Below are 9,792 nucleotides of genomic sequence, written 5' to 3'. Positions count from 1 at the left end.
GTGGTTAGGAGTCAATCTTCAAATATTCCAAATAATTACTAGAATAATTGCACTAGGTACTAATTTACTACATTCCTGGACTTCCCTTAAGCTTAATAAAATGATCTGGCGTCAGCAAATTTTCCTCAGTTGGACTCACCCTTCTTCTTCCTCATCCCCCGTGAGCTCCCAGGCAGACATCCGAAAACCAGTGTAAAGAAATGAAAAAAACTTTTAGATTTTCCTCACATTTATTGTGATTTATTTGTTTGATTTAGTCGTTATAAGTGTGGAATTTTTGTATATAAAATAGTTATTGTTCTTTCTGTACAAAAAGCTTTATTCCATACAATTAAAGAAAGTAGGTAATTTACAGGGGATAGATTCCAGCGAATTTCACTTGAAGTGGTATATTACGTAGACACATGCATATATATAAACATACAAATGTTCCAGTGACAATTTTGCAGTCCCTAAAGTAAATGTAGAATTCTATGTATGGCAGCTTGAAAAATTACTTTTGAAGTTAATACTAGGCCGGCACAGAAAGCTCCCAGCCAGCGATGTCATGCTCTTGGAAGTTGATGGAGAAGATCTTGTCGTCTTGATGGATGGCTCACACAGGATTGAACGGAGCGATTTTTACTTCCTGAAGTTGGCGCTGAAAAACAGAGTTGCGATTAATCTACAGGACAAGTCTACATTTATCTTGTTCTATTTATTTACTTACTTATTGGTGAGGTGGGAGAATACTGTCTACTGGGACAAAAGATCACAGTCTTTAGATTCATCAAACTATTGACGTTCGTCCACGGTTCCAAGGTGTGTACCTTTGTTGTTCGGGACAAATGTTCACAGTTCCAGAGTTTGTCGAACCTTTGTTTCATATTGAGACAAATATTTACGATTCCAGAGTTTGTTGAACTTTTGCTCCCTACTGAGACAATTTTCCAGTCCCAGATTTGGTCTAGCCTTTGCTACCTACTGGGACAAATGTCCACAGTTCCAGAGTTTGTTGAACGTTTTCTGATGCGTTGAACGTGGACAGTGCGAGACTTCTGACATCCTTTTTATCCAAGAGTAGTTATGATTTGACTTCGTGGCTGTTGTACCCGTTTCTAAGCAATTCGTCCTAGGTTAACTCCTTTTGTACCTTAACTAACGACAGGCAATTTCGTTCAACTCTGTGGTTAGCACAGTGTTTAAGGATAGAGCCAAACATAAGCAAAAGTGGGAAAGGATGTTGGAGGGAAGGATAGTTTATAGGGCATTAATGAATTATGTAGTAGTACCCAAAGGGAAGATTGGAGGAGTTCTGGATGTTCGTGTTTTCAGGGAAGAGAGAAAACGATTGTCCAATGATTAATTTTTTTGGTAGACGGGAAATGGAGAGTGGAGAGAGAGGAAAATGGAAGGAACTAGAAAAGTACTGAGAGTAAAAAAAATATACGAGAAAGATAAAGAATATCATAAGAAGATGTTGAAAGAAATGTGGAAAGTGGCGAGGGATAAATGGGAAACAGGAGTAGAAAAAGAGTGAATATGTTTCAAGAAGGAAGAGATAAAGTGTGCAAAGATGATACGTGGCACGAAGAAGATGACAGGGAACAGAAAGAGAAGCAGGGAATGTTGGGATGAAGATGTGAGGGCTGGAGTGGAAATAAAAAAGCGAGAGCATAAGAACTGGAAACAGATGAGAGGTATAAGAAAAGCGAAGACACGAAATGCAAAGTGAGGGATGCAAAGAGGAGGGCAGATGTGAAATGGGGTAGGAGGTTGACAATATATATATATTATCGGTTTGATGTCGCTGCCATTAGCGTATTTCTCTCATATATATATATATATATATATATATATATATATATATATATATATATATATATATATATATATATATTCAAAGAACGGAGAATATGTTTTGGAAGGGAATGAAGAGAGTGAAGGTGGGGGATGATTCAAGAAGAGAGGAAAAAGTGAAGGGTGCGGGTGGACAGATGCTCATGGAGGCAAAGGTGGCAAGAGAAAGATGAATAAGTATTTCAGAGAACTGTTGAATGCAAAAGATGTTAGAGAGGGATTGACTGGCAGTGGGAGGAACCAAGGGAATAACTCTGAAAGGAAAAAGGACTAAGATGGAAAAAAATGAGACACAAAAATAATTGAAATGGTAAAAACTGCTAAGGCACCTTGGTTGGATGTCATGTGGAGTGCATGACTGTTAAAGTGGATTGGTTAGTGAGGCCGTTTGGGTGCCAAAACGAAGGTAAAGTGCCAGAGAACTTAAGGCGTACTTGCATGTTCCCACTTTACAAAGGAAAAAAGGGAAAATGTGAGTGAAATGGTTTTAGAAGGTTCAGTCTGTTGAATTTAGTTGGAAAGGTAGGACGGTGCAAATAGAGAGGAGTAATTGAGGAAGAAAGGAAAATAATGCATGGATCAATTCCGTTTTGTAGTAAGGCAGATATGTGAGAAGTTTTTGGTATAAGGTAAGGATATCTTTTGTGATTTTGTAGATCTGGAGAAGGCTTATGACAAGGTCAACAGGAAGACATTGTGGGAGGTGTTGCAGCTGCATGGCATGAGGGAAATTTGTTAAAGGTAATCAATAGTTTTTACGTGAGCACTAGAGCTTGTGTTAGGGTTAGAAATGGTGAAAGGGATTTGAGGTGAAGGTGGGGCTACACCAAAGTTGTGTCTTTTCACCATGGTTGTTCAATGTCTACATGAATGGTGTGGTACGGGAGACAAATGTGAAGGTGATGGGCAGGGGAATGGAGATGGTTAGATACAAAGGAGAGAAGTGGGAGGTGAGCCAGTTGTTGTTTGTTGATGATACTGCGCTTATGATTGGGACAGAGGAAGTTCTAAGATAGATAACTGCGGTATTCATGAGGCATTTTGAGAGGAGAAAGTTGAAAGTAAATGTAGGCAAAAGTAAGGTGATGAGCTGTAGAGGGGAAAAGGGTGTTGGTGAGTTGGAATAAAGACTTAAAGGAGGGAAGATGGAAAGAGTGAATATTTTGAAGTAGTTAGGGTCATATGCAATAGCTAGTGGAGAAGTCCGGGTGAAGGTAAGATGTGGAGTGAGGGAAATAAGTAAATATCTTAGGGGGATGAAAATTGTCCTCTTCCTCTCCTCCTCCTCCTCCTCCTCCTCCTCCTTCTCTTCCTTCCACCCCTACTTCTTTTCTCTTCCTGTTCCCTTCTTTCCCCTTATTTAATCTCAAGCATATGTATCTCAACTTGTACTTGAAAAAGCTGTAATAAGCGGAACGTCGTACAAGTAAAGGCTCCGTCCTCATATGGTGTTTAACTCGTCAAAAATAGGTATCTTAGGATGGATGCCAAAAAAAAAAAAAAAGTATATTTGAAGTGGTGATTGTGCCTGTAACATTATCTGGGATAAAGACCTGGAATTTAAATGAAACAGAAAGGAAGAATTGAAATGTGCTTGGGGCGAAGTGTCTGAGAAGTATGGTGGGGTTACGAGGATGGATAGCGTGAGAAAAAGTGAGGTGAGGAGGAGAGTGGGGTTGGAAAGGGAATTGGCAGATATGGCTTGGGTGGTTTGGGGATATGGAAAATAACGAGCAAAAAAAAAAAAAAAGTGTGAAGGACAGAGGTGGATGGAGTGAGCTTGAGAGGAAGACCGAGAACGGGATGGTGGATGGGGTGAACGGAGCCTCGGGTAAAAACAAGAATGTCTGTCGAGCAGGGAAGGGAGAGGGAAAGAGACAAGTACGAGTGTGAAATGGTTGTGAATGGATGATACACTGATGCAATCCAAATGGATTTCTCCTTGTCTTCTCTTAATTCTCATGAGTTGATTAGGGGGAAGTGGTGTGGTTAAACCAGCTTCGGCTGTCGGCTCTGTTTGAGAGATGCTGTGTTTTGCTGCATTGCTACCAAGGCAGTAATCAAAGATGGCTCTTCATCCACAAGAAACTAAGATAAAATGGAAACAGAATGAATGTCGGATGAGTGAGGATTAGGTAAAGGGTGGATGCATCTCTTGGATAGTCATCTCCCTCATAAGCGATGGAAAGGTCTTTGACTGGTTAACGCTCGATGATGTAATTCAGCTTTCATGGGGCATTGGCCGTTTGTATCAAAATTGGACAGAGGCATCCCGTTATGTTCTTGCCCAAAATAGCTCTTGAAGACTTGGGCAAACAATTCTAGGTGTTTTTTTTTTTCTATATTCCTCTACTACGACAGAGACTTGTGCTAGTTAGGTGAATCACCTTAACCTTCTCACTGCGATTTTATCCAGGTGAATGGAAACTCTTAGGAGCGACAGGGTTAAAGATTTTGTCTCGGGTTTGTGTTGCGTATCGTGACTGATGTCATTTACCCTAAATGATCTCTATAAACTGAAACCCCTTGTAACCAGAATCAAGTGCCTAAGGTGCGTCACCATACTGAGGATTGAAGGCTCATTACAGACGTATCGACTCCTTGCCGTGCGCCGTCCGCGACATGACGTCGTGGTCTCAAATGCCCATGACTATCTATGGATGCCTCCACACATGGTCGTGGTCGTGACGTGTGAAAGCGTCCGTAGACATCCATGGTTGAGAGCACGACGTTCTGTCGTGGACGTCGCACGGCGAAAAGTCGGTAAGTGTGAAACGAACCTATGGAACTGTTCGCACAAGTGGTTTCAATTTCTGCGGTTTAATTTCAGTGTAAGTCAATGGAGGCGTTCGCACATAACTGCTCAGTTTTTCCTTTACTATGTGGTACTGTTGCGGTTTCCGCGCAGTTCAAACCACTGTTGTGAAGAGGGTCTACATTTTTTCGCTGCGGAGGGAGTTTCCCACAGATTAATTAAATCACCTGATAGAACCCAGAATAACCAAATTAAATCGTGAAATACTACAAAAGGAGTCAAATGGAAAGAGCTAGAAAGAGTTTTTAGCTCTTTATATTGGAAGGGGGTTTCTATTGATCTAAACATTTGATAACTTTCTCCTTTTTTTAACTAAAATTCAGTAAAACCTGAAGATGACAGTAAGGATGGCAAGGACTTCGTATGACGGTTTGACCTCCAACGCTTGGGTTTGGAAGTTCTTCCCACGATGTAGACTTTATAAGGGATTTGTAGGAAAACACAGTTCCAGCCATGACGTTCCTCAAGAAGACAGAATGTAGATTTGGAGTTATGATCTACATTGGATGTTTGGTGAGGCAAACTAGGTAGAAGTCCGTTTGTTTTAATGTCTCAGTCTTCTCTCTTTTACAATCAAGAGCAACCTCCGAGGAAGACTCGGAGGGTTGCCAGATTCTAAATTTACAAGTAGGGACTGCTTGGCCACACAATCCAGGGAACGACAACAACAGAAGCTCATAAAGTCCTTCGAATATCCAGGAATTCAATCTGGACTCGAACCGTCATTTCCAGCATCTATGGTCTGGATAAATGTGTGACTCATACTTGGCAAGAAACCAGAATTTGAAAACTCCTCGATGGAGGAGACGAAGGGTACGTCCACAGAATTCAAGGCTGGGGCACGTTGGTCGAGCATATTGAGAGTTGTTTGGAGTGAGGTCTGTCGACGGCGTGTGAGTGAACCAACACACTCCCAATCGTGTACTCCCAATTGATGATGGAGATGATGAGGGTCACGAGAACAATGACGAGGAAGCCAATCAAAGCAACTCGTCAAATCCTTTGGACTCTTGCATTCAATCCACTTCACAGTGAACGATACTATCCCAGTTCCGGTAGCTACCCACGGAAACAGAATATCTAAGCTTGAGAAACTGCAAAATAAGGAGGTCAGGATTGTCCTGTTGGTCCATAAGTGAACCAAGGTTTTGGGCCTTTTGTTGGAAACATCACTCCATCCCTGCCTGAATTCTTGGCAAAGGTCCTTCATGCCACGAGAGAGATGGCACTTCGTTGCGACCTTTCTACGGCCCTGGAGAGGCTAGAAAATCTCTTCTGTCCAGACACCTGACTCTCGTGGGCAATTAGGTCCCGGCGCGACTTCGGGCTGTGGCCTGATCTCCTTGAGAAAAGGGTGTACGGATCCGCCACATCCAGGATATTAATATCCACTGCCATGACAGCTGGTCTCTACAGCCTTATTTGTTATGGCCTTTCCGGGCTGAAAGAGTTAATGTGAACCTGCATGTGTACGTGCTTTGGGCGAGGAAATGGCGGTGTGGTCAGAATACCATCTATCAACACACATAGGTCAACAGACCCCACCAGACCGTGAACAACGGGGATCTGTCTTCGTGACAGATGATCTAGTCTGGTTAGAGAATTGTCTCTTCCTCATCTTCACTTCAGACCAAAGCCATTGCAAGCCAAGGTGTTTCAGGGAATGCCATAATCTCGGATGCAGGTCTTGCGGTGGTCCACATGAACTCAAGATCCGTCATAGACAACCTGAAATATATCCTCAGACCTGTGGCAACACTCGCCTCCTGGCCTCAATTCACGCAATACAGAAGCTCCAGTTACAGGGCAAGTCTGTGGCCCTCAACTGGGTGCAAGGCTACATCAATATCAAGGGGAATGGAAGAACCTCTGTAGTTAGAGTTTGAAAGAGAGCCGTGGATGAACGCTGCCGTGTCTCCCAGTAGAAAACAGGTAAAGGCACAGACTCTAGTGTTGGAATGAACATGGTGGATTGTTCGACACAGATTGGGAGCAGAGACCTCAAGTCGGCGAGGTCCTTGTGCACGGACCTCTTGTGCCCCCGGCCGAAGCTCTTTACCATAAACTTCCTTTACAAAACCGTTCTTTCTGGCAGGTCACACGTAAGAACACAACTGGAGATCGACAGTACCGGGATTGTTTGACGTTTGACGCTGAAGCGCAATATTACCTGTCCGAATGCCCAGAAACTTGAGCAGAGAACCACCCACGATACCTGGAGGTATTGTAAACCGACTCTGCCGGCTACAAAGCCCCTATGAACTGCGTCGGCTGATAGTATCGGCCTTCCCCAGTCAGGTCCCGCGTGGGTGGTACCTGGGTCATCCTCCAGGATGGATATGTAGTCCTAGGCCTGTGGTATCCTTGTGGCTCCCGAAAAAAGTAGGAACAACAACAGCAACAACAGCAGCAACAGCAGCAACACCATCAACAACAACAACAACAACAACAACAAAACCAAGGAACAAAGGTACCTGCATATGGGAATCTTGCGAGACAGACATCGGAGAGAATCATGCCCTCGCTGCTTGTCTTCAGATTCCATCAACACCCTAACCTCTATCTGGAGGTGCAGCCCCGAGGGGCTGGCACTCGAACTCCAGATCCTTCTCTGTCAAACCTATCTTTTCTCTTGGAAACTTGACAGTCGTCATCAACAACTTTTCCTTCCTCTCCTCCTCCTCCTCCTACTACTATTGGATGACACAGAAAACGGGTCCATGTTGCAACATCCCATTTTCTTCCCTACAGTTATCTATGGGAGGACCCGGGGACCGTTGCCAGCTACCTCAGGGTTGCGGAGTTTGGGTCTATAAAATCCGGGGGAGCTATTATTTTCGTATACGAACCGCGAAACGCAGTTGATTGGTCGGTTGAATCCAGGTTCGGCCGAAGGTATCTGATTGGTCGTCTGTCGCGGTTGTTTATCGAGTACAGTATTTATTTATTTTTTTTCAAAATAACCTCAGAAGTTAAAGTACACATTTAGTCACTGATGTAATAGCATGATGAACGAAATTTATATAAACTGTTACAGTACTCTACTTGCCAGTCCATAAGTAATTTTTTCAAAGTGACCTCAGAAGCTAAAGTACACATTTAGTCACTAACGTAACGACATGATGAATAAAATTTATATAAACTGGTATAGTACTGTACTCATTAGTATAAAACGCAGTAATATACAACAATATTTTCTTACTAATTGCTATATCATAACATCACTATAAACATGAATCAAGATAAGATGATATAAGGAAATGAGGATCCTTTGTTAATCTGAAAGAAAATGCTTGTTAGCAAATTGAGTAAACGACCGAAATGATAAAACACTGGGAGAGGGTCAACTTTGTGGCTGAAAGAAATCACTCCACGGCAGCCAAAATGAGTACAAAACATACACACACACACATACACACACACACACACACACACACCCACACACACACACACACACACACACACACACACACACACACACATACACACACACATAAGGCAGCAAGTGTCATCACAATGAGTTAACATGTCAGATCTTCAGAGTGACTCTCTTCAGGTAAAGAAGTAATAGTAAAAAAATAGTAAAATAAAATAGATGAATAAGACAAAAAAGAATAAGTGAATAAAATAAAATGAATGAATTAAAATACAATAAGATAAATAGATAAACAAATAAAATAAAATACAATGAAATAAAGAAACAAATGAAATAAAATACAATTAAATAAAATGAAATAGATAAATAGATAAACAAATAAACAAATATAATAAAATAAAATAAATATAAACAAATAGATGAATAAAACAAACACTCATTCTCAGGCAAATAAAATCACATGACGGCAAACGAACCACAAACGCGAGACTCACCATTCTGGCACGTTCTTGGGCTCGTCGCAGCCGAGTGTGTTCTTGTTGAAGACCTGGTAGTCGCCACAGCCTACTCTCCTGGGAAGGTCGTTCACGCACACGATGTAGGACCCGCAGTCGTCAGAGGCGAAGCGAGGGAAGGGATAGAAGCGGTAGGCGGGGTCCCTCGAGTCTAAGTAGGCGGGGCACTTGAAGCCAACGAGCTCTGAAAAGCCAGGTGTCCCGTCAAACCAGCGTTTCTATCCTCAGGGATAATTGGTGACGTCATAGAGGTGACGTCATAGAGGTGACGGCATAGAGGTGACGTCATAAAGGTGGTAAAGGAAGAATAAGGAAGAGGGGCAGAAAGGAGGTTTCTTAGAACTTAGGATTTTTTTTTTTTTTTTTTTTTTTTTAATGAAGATGAGTTACCAAGTTTGAAATGTCTCCGTGTGCCTCTGGTCCGTATGGGTGTCACTAAAGTTCTTAAGATATCACAATAACCAAGAATATGTTGTGTGTGTTTAATTATATTACGTATATGAAATTAAATAGAAAATCAAAAGTGCATTAGCTTATCTCACTTGTTCTCCGGGTTCGAACCCTGGTTGATCTAGAAGCTCCATTCAGCTAAGTGTATGAATGTGTGAGTGTATGTGTGTGTGAGTGTATGAGTGTGTGTGTGCGTGTGCGTGTGTGCGTGTGTTTGTGTCCACGCAAATGTGTGTATGTGTGTGAGTTTAAGAGGTAGTGAGCACAGTCTCGATCAATCTAGGATTGAGAAACAGACAAATAATTTTAGATTGTAGAAAATTTGGCCCTATGTCGATAGTTTCATTTCGAAGTCGTGATCTCTCTCTCTCTCTCTCTCTCTCTCTCTCTCTCTCTCTCTCTCTCTCTCTCTCTTTCTCTCTCTTTGTTCATTCCCCTCCGCGGGCCTCTCAACGAGCAGTCCAGAGTTCATTATTGAGGTCAAACTCTTCGTGACGTGAAGCCCGACCTCTCTCCCCAAAAATGGAAGAGAAGGAGGAGGAAAGGAAAAAAGAAAAAGAAAACAAAAAAAAGGAGGAAAAGATAAGGAATGATAAAAAAGAGAAAAAATAGAAATAAAAAACGGGGAAAAGTGAAAGTAAAAAAAAAAAAAAAAATAGAAAAGAAAAAATGTAAAGAAAAATCAAAGGGAGAAAAAATAAAGAAAAGACAACGGGTTGAAGAGAAACAAGAGGAGGAGCTGGAGATGGGAGATGGGGGAGACAGGGAGAAGTGGAAAGGGTTGGGGAAGAAGGGGA

The 9,792-nt window shown here is 42.0% G+C and overlaps 1 protein-coding gene across 1 annotated transcript in view; it reads right to left on the bottom strand.

The window, feature by feature from the left end:
- Positions 1–211: 211 nt before the first annotated feature.
- Positions 212–9,792, bottom strand: part of LOC143039225 (protein obstructor-E-like) — a 35,358-nt gene continuing 25,777 nt past the window's right edge. Inside the window, exons 4-5 of the mRNA XM_076209092.1 lie at positions 8,525–8,729; positions 212–640 (exon numbers count right to left, since the gene is read on the bottom strand). Coding sequence (XP_076065207.1) covers positions 622–640; positions 8,525–8,729 — 224 coding nt within the window. The 3' untranslated portion in view covers positions 212–621. The remainder of the gene's footprint in view (positions 641–8,524; positions 8,730–9,792) is intronic.

This window comes from Oratosquilla oratoria, chromosome 26 (assembly GCF_046742065.1).
Source record: "Oratosquilla oratoria isolate Oo_2021 chromosome 26, ASM4674206v1, whole genome shotgun sequence".
Lineage (NCBI taxonomy): Eukaryota > Metazoa > Arthropoda > Malacostraca > Stomatopoda > Squillidae > Oratosquilla > Oratosquilla oratoria.
The sequence above is the reverse complement of the archived record's forward strand: the minus strand, read 5'-3'. Positions and strand labels throughout refer to the sequence as shown.